Raw genomic sequence first — 20,883 nt, forward strand, 5'->3', positions numbered from 1 at the left:
GTCTTTCCTTGTTTCAGCTCAGGTTCCCTGGCATGGCTATTCTCACCCCACCCCTTAATTGTGTGGCTTATTGGAGCTAGTGGGTTAAGGGACAGGGCAGAAATATAGTGCTACAGTCCCCAATCACAGCAGAGGAAGCCCTTCTCGAGAAAAGGCTGTTTGTTGGGTGCTGGTCAGAGCTCAAAGTTGGGGTGGCAAGACATGGGGCTGACTCCTGAGCTTATTCCCAAGGAGACAATTTGTTTTGGTCTTGCTGCCATTCCACTGTCCCTTACCCACCAGCTGCCCACACAAGAGCAGAAAACAGCTTGTTCTTAAGAGTTAGCAAAGGGCTACCTAGAGCTCTTTCCTCTCCCTAAGAAGGAGACAGCCTGGCTTTGTGCAGTGACTCTCCTGGGAGGCAGAGACCTGGGGTCCAGGCCCAGCCCAGCCCCTGAGGTACAGTGGTGGGCCTCTTTCCCCCTCTAGACCTCGAATTCCCAGTCTGTTTCATGACCAGGTGTGGGAGTGAGTGACTGACTTATCTCTGAGCTCCTTCATTACTCACAGTCTGTGGATCATTCACAATCAACAATAACAGCTAATACTCACTCTGTGTCAGGTACAATTCTAAATGTGTAACATACAATAGCTTACCAAATCAGGTTTGTCTTTGGCTATCTGCCTGGCTTGGCTCCCTTCCTGGTGCCCAGTATCCCTGCTTTCACTGCTCTAGGAGCTGGAGGCCCAGCCCAGCATTCTAAAAGGTAGCTCTGTTTGCACACTTCCTGTGACAGGTACCCACTACCTCCTCAATGACTGGATAGCTCAGACTCTTAGAAAGTTCAGGCTCCGGGCTCGTAGTTATTTTGAAATACACTATGGCAGAGAAGGTAAATTTATCTCAGAACTGTGTGGCTAAGGCCTGCACTTTACATGAGAATGTCTGAATACATCAGGAAGACATCACAAAACTGCTTTGAGAAATTCAGACAGGGATGCTCAGAGAAGACTGGACAGAGGTAGAGAGAAAGGAGGATACAGAAGAGAGAGCTGGTGCCTCAGCAAGACAGAGGATAGAGCCCCCACCTCCACCCCATAGGGCAAAACTTGGCAGGAGGGGTTCCTGAGAGAGGCATGTGTTGGGGGCAGAAGGGCAGTTCGGTTGGGCAACCACTGCAGAAGGTTTTGTTTTCCTGCTTGTTCAAAATCCATAAAAATACTTAGAGCAGGGAATGAGGAAGCCAGCCACTCTGCATCTTGGGGCAGAGCTTCCACCTTTGAGTAAAGGATGCCCCCCACCCCACCCTTGGCCCTGAAGAACACTGTAGCTTCTTTTTTGAGGTTTCTGCTGCGATTCCTACTCTCCCACCCCCAAGAGCTGTAGGTAGTGTGGGGTGAAGGGAGCCACAGTATGGCTAGAGCTCCACCTGATTTGGGGGAGCCCTCCTGGAGCCCTTCTGTGAGCCCCCAGAGCCATCATCTAATATTACCTGGAACTTGGTCACCATGTGCATAGAGACATAGCAGTTTTAAGAACCTGGATTGGAACATAGGCCTGAGCAACTCAGGACCAGTTGGCTATTTAGATATTCAGGGAACAGGCCAGCATGGCCTCTGAGGACATGTAGCTTGAGTGGGCCTGGAAGGTTATGGGTGGGGAGAGGTCAGGATATACAGGGGCCTCAGGTTGGACTGAGGGATTCTGTAAGTGACTCAACACAGAAGCGTGGGAGAAGGTTCCCCTCTCCAGCCTTCATCCAGACTGGGAAATCTAGCAAAGCCCTGAATGTTCTCTCATGTTCCAGACCTTCTTCCATCATACAGGTGAGAACACTGAGCTCAAAAGGAGAAAGGAATAAACATTATCAGAATGGGGGGAGATAGAAGTCTAAGAGGCTCTACCTCATCAGACCCACACAACAATCCTGAGACAGATAGGGAAGGGATGTTTACTTCCATTTCACCACGGAGGAAACACATTCAGAGTCAGGACCTGAATTAAACCCAAGTCAGCACTCGTTCCCTCATTACACTTGCAGCCTAGGGAAGGGCTGGGGGTTAACATATTAATTTAAATGCACTTGGTTTTCGCCAAGAAATTAAATTCTTTTTTTAATGTTTACTTATTTTTGAGGGGAGGAAGGGGCAGAGAGAGATGGAGACACAGATTTCTAAGCAGGCTCCAGGCTCTGAGCTGTCAGCACAGAGGCAGACGACAGGATCAAACTCACAAGTGGTGAGATCATGACCTGACGCAAGCCGAAGTCAGACGCTTAACCGACTGAGCCACCCAGGCGCCCCTCCAAGAAATTAACTTTTAAGTGTTTCATTTTGAACTACTGGGGGTAATCCTTTACTCAAGGAAACTCTCAAGGTGAAAAGATAGGTACGCAAACGTCTTCAGAAATTTTACAGAATCAGCCCTCGTTTTAGAAAAGACTGGCAGCATTTCCCCACATGCAATAGGCACTTTAAAAATTCCGTCCTGGCACAAGGAAGCTCCCGGTGAATGTTAATTACACCAGCCGCTTGCCTGGCCGCGTCCCTCCTGGCGCTTCCTTGACTTCCCGACCTTCACTCCGAAAAAAATTTGTCAAAGGAGCTAAGCCCCACCCCCTGCCCCGGCAATCTCCACACCCCTCTCCCTCACTTGGTCTCAGTTTACTTAGCTCGCTCCCACCCTTTCCCGGGGAGTAGCCATCAGGGCGCACGCGCAGCTCCGCCCCTCTCTGGCCGGGTCCGCCCCCGGCTCTAGCACCGCCTCTTCCGCGTTCTCGGAGCGACCTGCAGGTGGGTGCGCGCGACCGGTCCCGCAGAGAGTCAGCAGAGGTAAAGCCGCCCCAGCGAGGTATCCCTCCGAGCAAAATGGGGCGGGGGTCTGTGAAGGAGTCGGTGTGCCCGGGACAGGGCAGACGGGGCCTTCAGAGCGGCCCGAGGTCACGATCCGATCGTGCTGTGAAGGGAATGTTGAGGGGACGCTTGTTTAGGGCTCTCTTCAGGGAGCGCGTCTGTGACCTCGAGGGGTACCGTCTGTGGCGAGCCCAGGACGCAGCGTGTGTCCCCGGTCGGGGCTCCGCCGGTGCCTGGGGTCAAGATTAGATTGACAGGTGTCCGAGGTCGGAGCTCAGTCAGTGGCCAGTTTGAAACTCAGCCCCTACCATGCTGGATGTCTGGGCTCAAGGCGCAGGCAGTCCAACATCACGAATAGATTTTCCCGTGAGGAGTGTATTCTGTGTGTGTCCTACCTTATTTTAAAGTTAACTGTTTTCATCTAAAAGCTCTTGACATGTGTGGGTCGCTGTACAGTGAGGAGAGATGATGTCAGGAGTAATCTGTTCTTCGGGATTTCCAGGCTACCGTCAGGTGGTCAGTAGCAGATCAGAGCCCAGCGCAGGTGACACGAATAAAATGTTGGAAGTGCTTGATTTTGGGTTAGGTAGTCCTGGGTTCACATTTCACACCTGCCACTTCCTAGCTGTGTGTTCTTGGGTCATTTCCCCTCTCAGAGCTGTGGTTCCTCTGGTATAAAAAGGGCATAATACATATGGTCATTGTGAAGGTTGACTAGGATTACATGTGTCACTCAGGATGGCATCTATCAGAATGGGTGCTGAATACATGGTAGCTGTGATTTCTAGGAACTAGGTCATTTTGGAGGGGAGAACTTTAGAGAGGCCCCAGGGGAAGAGTTGAGGTCACCTAGGTCTTGAACTCTCACTGGACTTTGTAGATGGAACTGACTTGTAGGATGAGAAGGGAACTGATGCTTATTGACCGTGGCTTACGTGCCAAGCAGCGCCCTGGGCAGTTGATGTATATTGTCGCTCTAGATCCTCAGCCATCTGCCTGCAGCTTTCAGCCCTACTATCCTTTGCTTCAGCCCCTCTAAAAAGGGCCAGGCTGGAAGTGATGTAAAGAGGAGACTCGGGGTTGGATGTTCATATGGAGCCAGACCAGTTCAAGACTTTGTCCCCTTCCCCAATTTCTCCCACCTCAGCTCTTCCCTTTGTGTGATCCCAGAGTTAATTGTGTTCTTGACTTCGGGGAGCCTTTACTCTAGTGCTGTAGCAGATTTTGATGGTTAGAAGGCCTGGCAAGAGAGCACCTCTTAAACTTAGATTGCATGAAGCTGAACCATGGCAGAGAGAAGTTCTGTGAACAGGACCTGTTGGATTCCAGCACATGCTTAGGAAGTGTATATGGCCTCCTGTTATGGGGTCCCATAGTAATCTAGTAATGTGGTTCTTTTTGCATCCCCTTCATGGGTGCCCGTGTGATCTTTCTAAGACAATGTTCTCATCGTGTTATGTCTCTGCTCAGAAACCTTGGCCGGCTTCATTGCTTACTATATCAAGTCTGGACTCCTCAGCTGCATAGACAATTCCCCCCTCCCCGCCCTATAATCTGTTCCCAAACCTATCTCCTGCCCTGTTTCCCTATGTTCTCCCAAAACTGCACCCATGCCTCAGTCAAAATAAACTAGTTTTTTTTTTAATTTTTTTTTTTAACGTTTATTTATTTTTGAGACAGAGAGAGGCAGAGCATGAACAGGGGAGGGGCAGAGAGAGAGGGAGACACAGAATCCGAAACAGGCTCCAGGCTCCGAGCTGTCAGCACAGAGCCCGACGCGGGGCTCGAACTCACGGGCCGTGAGATCATGACCTGAGCCGAAGTCGGCCGCTTAACCGACCGAGCCACCCAGGCGCCCCAAAATAAACTAGTTTTTGTTGCTTAAATACTCCCTGCATGTTTCTTTGCTTGCACTCTCTTCCTGGCATTCCCTCCTCCTTTCTTGTCTTTCAACGCTTGTCTCATGTGACCTTCTCAGCAACTTCCCCTTGCTGGATTAGTTGCCCCCCTTCCCATCTTCTATAGCAGGGGCTGAACCTCGAATATAGCTCTGATTACTGTCTACCTTGGGGTATATCACCTCATGTGTACTCTGAGTACACTGGTAGTAAGGGACCATGTCTGTTTCATCCCTCCTCTTCCTGACACATAGTAGGCCTTTGCAATGTTTGTGGTTGAGTGAGTCATTGACATTTTTTATGTACTCGCTTTGGTCTTTGTTTTATGAGCTTTCAGGTTCAGAGTGGGCCTTTGTGTTTTTCCTTCTCTTTGTGCTAAGGAGAGCCCTTGTTTAGATTGATGATGCCCTAATTTACAGGCATCAAAGGCAAGAAAGTGCAGGAATTCTGTACAAGGCAGGATTCTTCATTGATATTATTGTTCTCTTGCCTTTGCTGTGAATTTTGTTGGAAGGGAGGTGGTGCTCTGTTCAAGGACCTGAAATGAGTATGATATAGATCATGCAGGGGAAGGCTCACAGGTGGTTTATTAATCTGTTGCCCTGCCTTTGGCCTTGGCATTGTCCCTGGCCCTTTCCATCTGGGAACGAGCTGCTACAAATCCACATTTTTCCTTGCCAACAGCTTGAGCACATGGAACAGAAGACTCCTTGATGATCATAGAAAAATACACATCACTGAAGATAGAGGAGTTTGGGAACCATCTGGTTCTACCTCTGATTTTACAGATGAGGAGAGGCCCCAAGAGGGGAAGGACTTGATCAAGACTGCACAAGGAATCAGTCAGTGGCAGAGATAGTACTAAAAGTGAAAGTACTGACTCTGTTTTTTTCAGTCCACCGACCTTGTTAATATAATATCTAACATTTATTGAGCACTTACTATGTGGTGGATACTATTTTAATGCTTTATATGTAACACCTTAAAACTCCGTTTATAGACTTGGAAACTGAGGCAGATGGAAATCATTCAGATCTACTTTCTGATTCCACAACTCTGGTTTTTAATATGGTGGAAATGGCAGTCCTCTCCTAACCAATGAGATAGAATGGTTCTCCAAAGAGTTTGCTCGCAGATCCCCCTACCTCTGTGAGTAAGAGATGTCCTCCCAACAGTGTATCCCTATAACCTGGGGAGATGTCTTGAGAGGAATCCAGAGTGTATTGAAAGAATGGATGAAAAAAGTGAAGCAAGCCAATGAGTATTAGTTTATCATGTTTATCAAGTCAGGTAGTAAATGCAAAGTTTTAGAATAAACTCAGTCCAGGATCTTTCTGTAAAGATTCCCAGTCAAGGATGGCAAGATTCAATTCAATGAACACATATTGAGCTCTTGCTATGTACAAAACCCTGGTATTGAGAAATATACACAGAGGAAAACAACACATTTCCTGCCCTTCTGTAAGTAATTGTCTTCTCAGAGCCTTCTCCCTCCAGTGTAGTTGGGAAGATAGATAAGTACATAAATAACTGAAATCAGACTGACTGTGGTAAATATAGTAAGGAATGTAAACAAAGTGGGAGTTTGGGAAAAGGAGAAATCAATCCCAACATGACCAAAGGGGGTCTAGAGAAGGATTCTTGAAGGTGGAAATTTATGCTGGGCTTTGGAGGAAGTTCATTCCTATGAGAAGCTTCAGTTTGAGCACTGGTCTAGAGATGGAAATGAACAGAGGTGTGTGTGTGTGTGTGTGTGTGTGTGTGTGTGTGTGTGTGTGTTGGAGGAGAGGAGCGGAATGGGTAAGGAGAGGAAATAAGCTGAAATGATGGATTGTGGCCAAAACGTAGAGGGAAGTTGGGAGAAGAACATTAACATTTATTGAAGGTCTGCTCTGCATTATGACTTGCAATATGTTAGGTGCTTTACACACTGTAATTTATTTAACCCTCACAATCCTATAATGTGGGGATATTTATCCCCAATTTAAAGATGAAGAAGCCAGACCTCAGAATGATTAAAGTGACTTGCCCAAGGTCAGGTAGCTAGTAAGTGTCAGAGCTTGGTCCAAACTGATGAGTGTTGGATTTCAAACACCTATGTTCTTTCCAGTATGCTGCAAGGCTCCTGATGCCATGACTAGGGTTCTGTTTCCTCTGGTTGCATAATGGAGGCTAGTCTGGAGCAAAGAATGTCCCAGAAGGAGGACATCAATGAGGAGTCTGTTGGAATAGTCTAGTTCAGGCTTAAACTGTGAATCACCAGCCTAATATGGAAGCTGCCTGGTCCAGGTCTGCTGCTGTAGCACCATAAACCAAGCATGTTGCCGTCCTTTGCTAGTAGAATCTCAGAATCAGTTTAGAGAGGCTGCTGGCACCCTTACATTTCAGGCCTAAGTTCTAATGTGAGATTCGCAGGTTATTACAGAAGTGTCTGGGGAAGGAACCCATTTGGCAGATACTGTTCCTTCATTTTCTCACCCTTACATTGAACAAGAATCTGTAGTGGAGGAAATAGGACTAGCTCAGAGTCACTAGGCTGGTCTTAGTTTTGCTCATTATCATCTGTGAGGCCTTGATCTCAGCTTCTTCCTCTGTAATATTGGATCTGTTTGGGTTCACTTTTGAGATCTCTTCTCTTGCTAATGTCATGTGTTGCTTTGCTCTTCCTGGGTTGGGGTAGTATAAAGAAGTGGCCGAGTTGGGGCGCCTGGGTGGCTCAATCGGTTAAGCGTCAGACTCTTGATTTCGGCTCAGGTCATGATCTCACAGTTTGTGGGATTGAACCCCACATCGGGCTCTGTGCTGACAGCAGGGAGCCTGCTTAGGATTCTCTCTCTCTCTCTCTCTCTCTCTCTCTCTCTCTCTCTCTCTGTACCTGCCTTCCCCCTATCTCAAAATAAATAAATAAACTTTAAAAGAAGTGGCTGAGAATATGCACCTGGATTCCAAGAGATTAGGCTTTAAATTCCAGCCTCTCATGCTTCTTGTGGTTGCCAGTAGCTAGGTGTATAGACTCCAGAGTTGGACTGATTAGGTTTGAGTCCTGGCTCTATCACTTGCTAGCTGTGTGACTGGGGCAAGTTATTTAACCTTCCCGGGTCTCAGTGTCTTCATCTGTAAATTGGGGATACAAGTATTATCCACCTCATAGGGTTGTTATGAGGATTGAGATAACTCATCTCAAACACTTAGCACAGTGCCCAGCATATAGTAGTGCTCAATGAATGTCAGCTTTAATACTAATCATATTAACAATTACTATCAATGTCTAGTTAGCTATTCTTTTTATAGAAAGTATATTTATTAGGGCCATTTTTCCTACGGTCTTACTCTGACATTGTTGCCTTCTCTTTCTTTCCATTGCCTCATCAGGAAACTTTGAAATAATAGATAGTTCTATCACAGAGCTGCAAAGTGTAACATGACAGAAAATGCCTATAGGAAGAGGGTCAGGTAAAAGTCAGTGGCTCATTAGAAAATCTCACTTGACTTGTGGTTTCACCACCTCTGTCACGATAAACAGGAAAAGAGCAGCATACTTATTCCCTTTTGCACAGCCTTCAACAAAAGTGCCAAGTAAGACCCCTCCAATTCACTTGCCAAAAAGTACAATAACAGTATCTCTGGAAAAGTAGTACGTAATTTGGTTCTTCTTTCTCTCCAGTTTAAACCCCTTTGACCTTAACTTAAGCCACTTCATCTTGTTCCATTGTCCATAAATATGGAGAATTTCCTTCTGATTTTAAAGGCAGGATGAGATCAAGATTTTCTCATGAGAACCTTTTGTGTACTTAAAGCCAGAATCGAGTTAGGCCTCCTCTTCTCTTCTCTAGGTTAAGCAGCCTTGGTTTCTTTTACCTCAGTCTTAAAACCTATTTTCCGTTGCTTGGATCACATTGGTCATGCTTCTTTTCCTTCTTTTTGGTTTTTCTATTTCTTGGCAGTGACCCAGACTGCTTAGTCTGCTAATAAGAGTCCAACTAAAACAGTTTAAGGGAAGAATAACTTCAGGTGTTTTCATTCAGTCATGAACATTTATGGAGTGTTTGCCCCGTGCCAGGCCCTGTGCTAGGTGTAGGGTACCCAGAGAGGAATTAGACATAGTCTTCACCCTGTCCCTAGCTCACAGTCTAAGGGGAGGTGTACAATTAAATGTTACAGATGCCGTGATTAGATTATGCACAAGTGTGGAGAGGTGGAAATTGTTGAGGGCCATTAGGTAGAAACAGATCATCCATTTTGCCTGGACTGTAGGTCAAAATTTCTGTAGAGGAGTGGTAGGACACAATGCAGGAGTGGTAGTCTGAAGCAAGGTTGTGGAGGCCCTGAGTGACAGCACAGGAGCTTGGTTATTCCAGCGATGGTGGATACCCATTAGACGTGTTGGAGCAAGGAAGTAACAGGCTTATATTTGGGGTTTTGGACCAAGCACAGAGATACCACAAGCTTTAGTCTTATTGGTCCTCCATGGATGTTTTCATATTACTTGAAAGTAATATGATGGATCCCTTGTTTGTAGACTGGCTTTTTTGCTCTAAAACTTCTTTAGAAAAATTAGTTCTTAACTCTGGAAAAATTTCATTCCTTATACAGGCCGGAAGTTTGTGAGGAATTGAGAGAGAATTGGGTGACCAGCCTATATAAGACTCAGTGGCAAGCCGATGTGTGTAGGTATGGTCTGACCACATTCACCCTTTCCCAGCCCTAACCCAGGCAGAGGTCCAGGAAGGAGGAGAGGGCTCCAGAGCTCATCGGGGTATTTGGTAAGCCATGCTGAGAAGAGTCAGGCAGTGTGAGAGACAGAAGTTCTTTCTGAGGAGGAAAAGAGGCCCAGAGGAATTTGAAATGGTGCCAGAAGGAATCAGGGCCAACCAGGCACTTAGAATCCTGGGTCATGAATCTGAAAACCTCCAAATTCTATCTCTCTGCCTTTGTACTTTGCTATCAGTTTATTCCTTCTGGCTGCCCAGTTGTGGTTTACAGAGTGCTGTCCAGGGACACAGCTAATCTGGGGAAGCCTTATCTCAAGCTAGAGTCATATCTGCGATTTATGGAGTGTCTACTTTGTGCCAGCCATTGTGCCATGAACTTGAAATACATTAACTCATTGAATTCTCACAACAAGCCTGCGGCATAAGTATTCTTGCCCCCACTTTATAGATGATGACAGTGAAGCAGAATGGTTAAGTATTATTTCCAAGACAACCTCATTAGTCAATGCGAAAGCCAGAATCTCAATCTAGGCCCTAATGGCTCGAAAGCCCATGTACTTCCTACCTCCCCAGCCCTTGAGTAGTTCCAGACAGCAGAATAACACAAAATCCATAAAGGAATTCTGAAGATTGTTTTTACTATAAACCTACTAGAGGTAGAAATGAACAGAGGTGTGTGTATGTGTGTGTGTGTGTGTGTGTGTGTGTGTGTGTGTGTGTGTGTGTGTGTTGAGGGGAGGGGAAAGTAAACTGGGTTGGCAAACTCTGGCCTACAGGTCATATCTGGCTCACCACCTCTTTTGTGTGGACTAAAGAATACTTCTTACATTTTTAAATGGTTGGGGAAAAAAATTCAAGAGAAGATTAATATTTATGATGGGAAAATTACATAAAATCCAAATTTCAGCATCCATAAGTAAGGCTTCGCAAAAGTAGAGCCACAGTTGTTTATTTACATATTGTCTATGGCTGCTTTCACTCTACAAAGGCAAAATTAAGTAGTCACAACAAAGACCATGTAACACAGAAAGCCTAAAATATTCACTATCTGGTTCTTTGTGGAAAAAAATGGCGGGGCTCCTGGATGGCTCAGTCAGTTAACCATCCGATTTAGGCTCAGGTCATGATCTCACAGTTCATGAGTTCAAGCCCTGCATCGGGCTCTATGGTGACAGCTCAAGGCTTGGAGTCTGCTTCAGGTTCTGTGTCTTCCTCTCTGTCTCTCTGTCCCTCCTCCACCTGTGCATGCTCTCTCTCTCTCTCAAAAATAAAAAATAAACATTTTTTAAAAATTGGCCAAGTCCTATAGGCAGCAAGAAGCAACCAATGGCAAGACTAAAGACAAAGAGTTGAAGTTCAAAGATGGTCAAGGTTGTCCCTGGAGGTGTGGCTGTAAGGAGAGGGAGTGTAACCTGAGCTTCTTTGGGCCCTGGAAATAGTTTTATTGGGCCAAAGAGATTTGTTGGGGAATAAAAAGTACAGTAGGAAGGATAATTGTATGTGCCAACATTCTCTATTGGACAATAAAGAAATATTTTATGGATGAAGTAACTTGGATATTTACTAGAGCCCTTTTTTTGTGCCAGATACTCTGTTAGATACTAGAAATACAAAGATGAAAAAGGGGTGTCACTGCCTTTGAGGAGCTTATGGCCTAGTGGGCAAGCCACACATGCATGTGAATAGCAGCTCTGTGTATTATCATAGCATGCCATGGATTTGATGAAATGCTGGATGAAGTAAAAAAGAGCCAGGGACTGCTGTACTTTGTGGAACCACTTTCAGTAATTCATGAGAGGTCCTGAAGGATGAATAGATGTTCTTTTCAAGAAGCAACGTACCAGGCTGAGAGAAAGCCTGACCATGTGAGTATTTGGAGCAAGGAGGTTAGAGGAGAAAGAGACATTAGAAATGATTTAGGGGGGCGCCTGGGTGGCTCAGTCGGTTAAGCGTCCGACTTCATCTCAGGTCACGATCTCGCAGTCTGTGATTTCGAGCCCCCCGTCGGGCTCTGGGCTGATGGCTCAGAGCCTGGAGCCTGCTTCGGATTCTGTGTCTCCCTCTCTCTCTGACCCTCCCCCATTCATGCTCTGTCTCTCTCTGTCTCAAAAATAAATAAACGTTAAAAAAAAAAAAAGAAATGATTTAGAAACATTCTGTGGGTGGGCAGCTGGCAGGGTGAGATAATCTGATAGAGAAGAAGGGAAAGGAGGAAGGATGGGGGTTGGGACAAGTCCAGTTCAGAACACGTGATTTGAGGTAATGGTGAAACATATCCGGCTTCCAGTTTAAAAATCATTTTAGAAATGTTAGCACAGAGGCCCAGAATTCAGATTTAAACTGCATGGTCAGAGCTTTTCCACTGGGAAAAAAGGGAAGTAGAGACTCATTTTGTAGAGAAATTGACAAATCAGCTTTGATACAGGATAACTAGAGCCGCGAGTTTGAAAATAGCAGTGGACATGTAGAAAATGACATCAGATGGAAAACTAGCAATAATTATGCATTGGGCATAAAACCTTGCTCGTGTTTATACCACCTGCTGCTCTCGGCATCTACTCTTACCTTTTCTGGCTCCACTGCCTGCTGCCTGTGAGACCTCGACCTGGCCACTAAGAGATAGAGCCAGAACTCATTCATCCCTAAAAACATGGACGACAGAGAAGTGTCAGCTTTTACCTTCTGCGAGATGCTCTTCGGCGACCAGAGCTGTCCAGAACCATCATCCAGGCCTAGGTCTGGACTCCCACAGTGGAAACAGAATCTGAAAACTTTTACTCAGACCCTTGTTAAATCTCCAAATGCTTGGTGTCAACATTTTCAAACACTCAAATGTCTAATTTTCCCACAGATGGGAAATCTGTGATGGCCTTGTGTATATCTACTTACTAGTATGACACATAGGTTTGGGGGAACATGTAGAGTGAGCTTTATCTTCTTTAGTCGTTTTAAAGAAGTCAGACTTTTATATCTTTTCTATTTCTGCTTTTTTAAAGATTTTCATGCCAGGTGAAGCAAAAGCCAGTATAGAACTGAAGAATGCTACCCTCCAGAGGCCATTGAAATGCTGCAGTAGCTGGTAGGCAGTGGCCCTCTGTCAGGAGCATTATTTCATTATTTCATCTCAGTTTACAGAGGATTTACTTCTCAGAAGTTGGGCAAGGTAAGACGGATGCACATTTCACTTAACCTTTTAGATTGCTTCGGGCGGAAATCACCTGATACTTCCAGAGGGAAGGGTGGGTCAGAGATTTCAGTATTCAGGGGGCAGCGAGGATTAACTAGGTTGCCTGGCATGCCTAAAACAGTTACTTAGTAGGGACAAGCACATTTCTACCAGAATACAATGGCTGAGAAGGTCACAAGGAAAACCACACAGTAAGTAAAACATATTTATTTACTTATAAAAGTAAAACAACTGTACCATAAATAACAAAATTCAATAAAACAGAGGTATGAAAAGTAAAGTTCTGTACCCACCCAATTTCATTCTCTTAAAGTAACCATTGTTAATAATGGCTTGAGATGTATCTTTTGGGGTTATTTTTATTTTTATTTTTTTACTGCATAATATTTGTGACATATGATGCTACTCTGAAGTGTTCTTTTTTTTTTTTTAATGTTTTATTTATTTTTGAGAGCAAGAACTCGAGCAGGAGAGGAGCAGAGAGAGAGGGAGACAGAGGATCCGAAGCAGGCTCTGCACTGAGAGCAGTGAGCCTGATGCGGGGCTCGAACTCACAAACTGTGAGATCATGACCTGAGCCAAAATCAGACGCTCAACCACCTGAGCCACCCACGTGCCCCTGAGGTGTTCTTGAATACCTGCGGCTTCATCATGCCTGGCAGATTATAAATAATGCCTGTGTTGTAGATTGGGTCAGATGAGGCTTGGCTGAGAATAATTTTAGTCTGATCTGTGAGCTTTTTACTCCTTTGCTGCTATGTGTCACCCTTCTTTATCTGAAGCTTCCCAGTGGCCTTCCCCCATTCCCAACCAGCTCCCCTTCCTGAATTCTCCCCTTCTTTGGTGGTACCACTGCTCTTAGGGTTACCTGACTTTAGTTAATAAACATATCTTCATAAACATATTCTGAGGTCCTCCTCTGTGCTGGATCTCTGCTGGGCAGTGGGGACAGAGAGAAAATAGGCCCCATCCCATCCTTCAAAGGGTAGTCATCTTAGACTCCTCCACCATCTCCAGTCGCTTGGCAAGACTAGGACCAGTTCTGCCTGTGCGGCTTCATCCCCTCGCCTCTTTCTCCCATTCTGTCCCTGCCTCGGTCACAGGCTTTCCTTGCCCTCCTGCCTATTGCGGCGGCCTCTCTCTACTCTCCCAGACTCAGTCTAGCCTCCAGTCTGTTCTGCATATCACAGCCAGTTTCATAGCCCAGTCCCTCCCCACTGCCTAGAATGGTGGTTCACAAGTGTGCTCTGCTGACCTTGGGGGTCTTTGAAACCTTTTCAGGGTATCTACAAGGTCAAAACTGTTTTCAGAATAGCACTAAGATGTTATTTGTTGTTGCAAAGCAACAGTGTGTAGAACTGCTAGTGCGTGAGCATGAGTCCAGGCAGCGGCACAAAGATGTGCTAGCAGCCTCTGTATTCCTCACTGCTACACTCCCAGCTTCTTACAAAATGCCATTTTCACTTAAGAATGTCCTGATGAAGCAATAAAAAGTATTAATTTTAGTGAATCTCAGCCCTGGAGTACACATCTTTTTTTATTCTGGGTGACAGAATGGAAACGCTCACAAAGCACTTCTGTACATGCTGACGTACCCGGGTTGTCTCAAGGCAAAGCGCCTGTGGGATTGTTTGCATTACAAGCTGAACTCTTCATTTTTACTTGAAAGAAGGACTGAGGCTTGAGGAGGCTGCAAAGTAGATAGGGACCTTGGAGGGCCTTGCTGGCCACGTTAATAAGCCCGCGTGATCTGACTTCAGCCTGCCCTTTTCAGCTTTTTATACTACCCTGCTCACCCAAATCCAGTCCTTCACTCCTGCTTGCTCTTTCTAAAGCACACACTCCCTTTACCCGCTCTACCCTTCCTCTGATCATTCCTTCCACCAGGAGATGCAGTGACAGCTCTGAAGAGTGCTTGTGATCCCAGAGTCAGAACAGAGGAAGAAGATGGGCCTGACTCCAGACCCTTTGCCTCTGGGAATCTTGCTGTCACAGCCCTGTTGGGGGCCTGTTGTGAATGACCACCCTGCTGGCACCCTGGGCGGGGGCTCACACTGCCCACTTCCATAGCAGTTGAATGAGAATCTGCAGTCTGCCTAATGCTGGCCAGCTTTGCAGCACACAGCACTCTTAGGAAAAACCTATGAACTACCCTAGCCCCTTGGAATCACACTCCCAGACTGTCATCTGAGTGAGATGATTTCACAGGTGGCTCCTTTCATCTGTCATGCGTTAAATTTGACTAGCTTCTGTTGGAGTGTACTTTTCCTTGACCTTGTCCCCTACACAGTAATGATCCATCAGAAACAAAATCAACCAACTAATAGGTCAGGTGGAAGAAGAACGTAGCTGTGTACCTGATACCCGAACTGCCATGAAATAACGTGGTTGGACTGGTTTGTAGCTCATCCTCCATAATATGCCGAAGCATAAAATGCAAAGTTATCTCCAAGTAAGACAGAGAAACTTATGATTAATCAGATTTCTGATTAATATAATAATGTGACAGCAATGCTTTTGTATTTATGTAAGCTAGTGCAGGGCTGCCCAGCCTTTTTGACATCATAGCACACACAGAAAATGATATTGTTCAGCCCGGTGAGGGGATCAATACCTCATTCACAGCACATCAGTAGGGAAGCTCTGTGCTAAGGTTTCTTTCTTTTTTTTTTTTTTTTAAGGTTTCTAAATAAAAGCATTCTTATTGATGCCTGGCTAACTTTACCCTCCTGCCTTTCAGCATTAATGTTTAAATGTAATATTAATAATATTTAATATATGAAGTAATATTAAATATGCTTATAATAATGTAATAGTTAAAAGCTTGACTTTTAAGCCAGTCTATCTAGATTTAAATCCTAGCTCTGCCACTTACTTAGCTACGTGACGATGGGCAAATTAATTACTTAATCTCTTTGTAGCTCAATTTCTTCATCTGTAAAATGTAGATAATAATTATACTTATCTCCTCCAGTTGTGAAGATGAAATAAGTTAGGATATGTAAAATGTGGTGTTTGTAAAATACTTGGGACGTTGTCTGGCATATGAAGAGCACCACGTAAGTGTGCCTGCTGTCACTAGTCATTGTGTGCACTATGGCTGCGAGTACTACTCCTTCAGGGACGTCAGCGTCCTGGGCTCCAGCTCCCCAGACCCATCCTCGGTACCTGCCCCTCGACCACACATGTGTCAGTCTTAGCTCTTCCTTCAGAGTGCCCACCCCCTTCCTTTCATCTCCTCCGGTCTCCATTGTTTGGGGACCTCCACCAGCTGGTGACTGAGAAGGCATCACTACAAATAATTGTACTCATCACCTTGTTCTCACCACTGTTCCTTCTCTGGAAAGCCCTTATGACTGAGGCAAATAACTCTTACAGGGTGGGAAGAGGAGTGAACCATAGTCTTTAAAGAGAACTCTCAAGTACTTGGGAGAGGAGTGTGAGCTAAATTTGCCGAGCTGAGTTAGCCAGCAAAGTCGTGTTCTTAGCGGGGAAATGATCTCCTTTGGTATCACATAGCAGATGCAGGAGCTGGTCGGTTCTCTGAAGTTTCTGTCAAAACATGGAGAACAGATATGGTGATTTGGGGGACAGTTTGGAGAAATGACAGTTCTTTCAGAGGCAGGCCTTGGGGTCACCTGTGGGGAGAACTGTGGATGATGGGTACTTGCCTGTCAGGAACATCTGTTGCTGTTGCAGTCCCACCCAGGTGAATCTCCTCAGTGCCTCCTCAGCTGCTCCGGGAGTTCTGATTCGCGCTGACCAGCCATAATGCTTCTCTTCAGGCTTAGCACATGTTCTTTGTCTGTCTCTCTCCCCAAGCCCACCCTGGCCAGTTCCCATTTATCCCCCAGATGTCAGCTTAGCTGTTCCTTCCTCTAGTTACCAAGCTGAGTTTGATGACTGTCTTCTGCTCCACAGCACCTGCTACTTGCTGTCACACAGCACCTGTCCCACTCTATTGAAATTGTTTTATACACCAGTGGATTTAAATTCCTAACGGCAGAGACCTAAGGTTACTTAGGTACCCAGTAAATATGGTAGTTGCTGAATGAGTAAGTCAGTAGTGTTCTTATGTTGTGTCTTCTTTGACCCTCACACAGCCTGGTGGTGCAGGCAGCCCGGGCCTTACTCTGACCTTTTTTGTTACATGAAGAAACGGATACTTAGGGAAGCCAAGCAAGCTACCAGAGTGCACACAGTGCTGGAGAGCCAGGATTGAGACTGGTGTCTCTCAGGCTCAAATGCTCATTGCATCATATTGTCATATTGGTTTTTACAGAATTTTTCCTTTTAAAAAAATTAGCATTTAAAAAAGATAAAAATTAAAATAGTATTCTATGTTGTTTTCCAGTATTATAAAAATAACATCTTCAGGGCACCGATATTCCTGAAATGTTTTTTCCTCGCTGAATGTTGAATTTCAATACAGAGAAATCTACATACAGTTTTAAATATTGTATGATCAGATTCTAAGTTGCAATTTGTGTCGGAGAAAATTTATTGTGTATTTTATTGAAAATAAAACTTGGCTAAAACAATAAGAGCATTAAAAAGTTACACGTTTCATTATATACAATTTGGAGAATGCTGAAAAATATAAAGCAGAAAATAAAAATCACCCTATCACACAGAGAAAACTACTATATAGATTAGAAACATCCTGGACTCGAAAGGTAGCACTGAGTTTGAACCCGCTAAACCGCTAACTAGATGTTTGATGTTTGGTAGATTGTTTAACCTCTGAGCCTCAGCTTTCCTCACCTAAAATATGGCAAAATATTTACCTCGTGGGATTATTGTAAGAATTAGAATTATTGTAATGTATGTAAAATACCTAGCATGGTGCCTGGCACATACTAAGCACCTTTTCAAATTTTAGTAGTGTTAACATTTTTATGTATTTCTGTCTGGTATTTCCATACACGTGTGCACACACAGATTTACCAAGTGTGTCATTGGGTCATCACAGGGTTGCTGGAAAGGGCAGGTGTTATTTTAAAACCTACCCCACTGATGAGGAAACTGGGGCTCTAAGAGGCAGAGTAGCTTGGCATAACCTTGGTGGTGTGTCTGGTAATCTCTGAGTCAGGGCTCTCACCTTGGTCTCCTGATACCAAGCTCACGTCCTTCCCTGTCAACAGTGTGCTTCCCCTCCAGCTCCAGCTCCACCAGTACACAAATGGTAGACCACCGAGCTCTGACCAAGAGGAAGGTAAGGGCTGGAGACAGTGGAAGTACTGGGAACCTACACACCAGCTGGGGTCTGTCTGAAAACTTAAAGGAAGTACTCACTTTCTCCTCTAAAATAACACATTGCCCAATCCTATAGCAGGCACTAGACTTCTGGCTAGGATCTCCTGGGTCATGGGGCTTTTTCTTAGAAGGAGTTTGTCGGAGAACTCATAGAACTGAATAGCCTTACACTGCATTGTCTGTAGGGAGAGGTGTACTCACATTTCTTTCAGCGTGTGTCCTTGTTACTTGTACCTTGTTACAGGTGACATGCATGCACCTGACATTAAGAGCGTGCATTGTTTCATATCATTTCACTTCAGAGCACATTTTCTGATACCTCATGGGTATCTGACGCTGTGCCGTGGCTTATAGGAGATGCAGAGATGAACAGGCAACAGTCCTGGCCTGTAGGAACACTAGGGAGAGCTCAAGGCTGTCAGTGCTCAGCACCAAATTCTGTCAGCGCTCTAGTAGAACTTCTAGCAGGGTGTTTGGGAGCAGAGGAGGAGCACTATTAGTTCTATGCAATAATACCGTCTGTTTGCCTGGTGCCTAACTGATTTCCAAAATGTTTGTACAAACTGAACTCATTCAAAGGGGCACAGCCTTCTGAGCTGGGTTTTGGTGGCTGAGAGGACGTCGTGGGCCAAGGGAAGGAGGTGAGCCAGGGACCAGTGTGATTGTGGAGCCTTACACCTTGAGGAAGCTTTCATCAAATGATTGTGCAATTAATAAATTAAGGACCCACAGCCCCCGCTAGTGGGCCGTGATAAAACAGAGTTTATGGACAGGCTCCAGATGGGGACCTATCAACCCCTTGGTAAGATTAGGACACCTCCCCCCTCCCTGTGTAAACAGGGAAGTTAAGCATGTTTTGTTTTGTTGTGTTTTGTTTTTTTACTTCACTGTCTTCCTACATTTTTTTTCTTCCTAGTTTCAAAAACAACTCTCCTTCAACAAGTTCTGTTTCCAAGGAAAGTGTTAACCATTTGTCCCTTCTGGCGTACCCTCTTCCATTGAAATCCATGCAGAATAGTCCAGGTACTCTATCTTTTTGTGTGTGAAGCCATAAAATCTAATATTGAGTAGGTGGCGGTGCTCAGAGGTATGATTCTTCCACAAGAGGCTCCCTCAGCCCTGCTGTGGTAAAAACCAAGTATAAATTGCCGCTAACAGGGTTTTCTAGCTAGAGTCGTAAGTATGTCTGAGCATCCCCTGTGAATTATAATGCTGCCAGCTCTCTTGCTGCTCCTCTGCATTGCCTGCCTTTTGGCTGTTTTGCTTGTCCTCAGGCCCTCCATCAGAGTGCAGGCAGGGGAAGGAGAAAGAAGTGAATCCAAAGTCAGTCCGCTCTGCGTTTACCTCGCAGCACCGATGAGAACATAGATGGGGACAAGGACTGACACAGGACTGCACACAAGGGCAGGGTGAGAGGGACAGTGGTCCCTCCTCCTCTGCCTGCTGTCCCCATGGCCAGTGCCCCTCCCTGGGCTCCTGAAGAGCCCCCTGTGTTTCATTTCTGTAGAATTTCTCACTGCGTTGGGCAGCTTTTTCCCTTTCGTTTACCTTGGGGGGAGGGTGGATATTGGATGCTGATTCAAGTTGGATTCTTTGAATTCATAACTAGCTACAGTCCCCAGATTTATCTTGTGCTTGAAGCTGTTAGCCAGAGTACTATTTTGAGATCCCCTGTGGACTCCTTTTATCCATGTGTTTATCTGTTCCCTAAAATATCATTGGGGGCACCTGGTGGCTAAGTCGTTTGAGCGTCTGACTTCAGCTCAGGTCATGATCTCACAGTTCGTGAGTTCGAGCCCCATATTAGGCTTTCTGCTGTCAGCACGGAGCCTGCTTTGGATCCTCTGTCCCCCTCTCTCAGCCCCACCCTGCTTGTGCTCTCTCTCTATCTCTCAAAAATAAATAAACTTTAAAAAATATTTCAAAAAATGAAGTATAATTGAAGATCTGCTGTCATCAGATCCAAGAATGGAGGAGGAATCGCCCAAACCGGGCTGTCAGACGCTCAGCTGTCTAACCATGCTTTCCAGGCTGTGGTGTCGACAAGTGCCATCGCTCTGCTTTCTCTTAATGGCTGTTGTGTACTTGCTTCTGAGAACAATGTATAGATGTACATTGGCTCTAATCAATCTTCCTGAGCCGAGTTGCCATTTCTCCGACTGTGTTCAGCCGGAGTCCTCCAAGAAGAAAGTGGGCCCTTCCCCTCAATGGGCAAAGAGCCAGCTTCCATTTCAAAACCTCTTAGGAAAAAAAAAAAAAAAATCCAACAAGCCAGAGCCTGTGTTTATTGAAGGTTGGTCTAAAAGTCTGTCATACTGAATGCCCCACCAGTACCCGAGTGCCTCTATTTTAGAAGGATGTAAAGGTTTAATCACCCTGGTGGGGATTTAGACCCAGAGACTTCAGAGAAATCTTATTATTTCTAACTGCAGGCAAAGAGTATTAAGGCTTCACTCTGCATCAGGGGCATGACATGTTCTATAAGTAATTTATCTTTAATAGGGGAAGGCCCTTACTAGAGTGTCTTAGAAACAGTGCTGTGATTGGGCCCTGGTTCCCCGTGCCCCCTTTCTCTTTCCCCTCGTGCCTCCTGCTTATTCTTTCTGTCCCTACCCTTTCCTGCCCAGTGTATCCAGTGTTGAAATGCTTGCCTCACAAATCCTCCCTTGAACATGGGGAGCCTCCCTTTAACCTGCTGGTCAATGAGAGATAATAATGTTTTTGCAATGAATGACCTCATCCAGCAGCCTGATGTAGACCTGTCAACTGCAGACTTCTGAATGGACCCTAAATGTATCCTCTCAAATAAGGAGCTGAGGGGAAGGGGAGAGTCGGGGCTCCACAGGTACTCAGGTCTTTGCTGTTAGACATGAAGTAATTTAGGGCCATCCTCAACCCCGTCCCCTGCCCCATTGTACCTCGAGAGTTCTGCTCCACCAAAGGCCTGTGAATCTATGTGCACATCCATTCAGATGTTACTGCATATATGATTTTATTT

The 20,883-nt window shown here is 45.4% G+C and overlaps 1 protein-coding gene across 17 annotated transcripts in view; it reads left to right on the forward strand.

Annotated features, from left to right (window-relative positions):
* The window catches only part of MKNK1 (MAPK interacting serine/threonine kinase 1), a 52,625-nt gene that overhangs the window by 8,698 nt on the left and 23,044 nt on the right, over positions 1 to 20,883 (forward strand). For 2 of the 17 annotated variants that reach the window (XM_047084012.1, XM_047084014.1), the window contains exon 1: positions 17,872 to 18,908. The exons of 1 other annotated variant lie outside the window; for it this stretch is intronic. In XM_047084012.1, the coding sequence (XP_046939968.1) occupies positions 18,737 to 18,908 (172 nt within the window). In that variant the 5' untranslated portion in view covers positions 17,872 to 18,736. Of the gene's footprint in view, positions 1 to 2,747; positions 2,812 to 7,919; positions 9,402 to 9,476; positions 9,494 to 10,665; positions 11,308 to 11,513; positions 12,606 to 17,773; positions 17,845 to 17,870; positions 18,909 to 20,883 lie in introns of those variants that run through there. 14 more of the 17 variants (XM_047084001.1, XM_047084015.1, XM_047084000.1 and 11 more) reach the window with 12 other exon arrangements.

The sequence above is a fragment of the Lynx rufus genome, unplaced genomic scaffold (genome assembly GCF_022079265.1).
Source record: "Lynx rufus isolate CCGP_SWC_20201006 ecotype Redwood Valley unplaced genomic scaffold, mLynRuf1.p SCAF_2, whole genome shotgun sequence".
Classification (NCBI taxonomy): domain Eukaryota; kingdom Metazoa; phylum Chordata; class Mammalia; order Carnivora; family Felidae; genus Lynx; species Lynx rufus.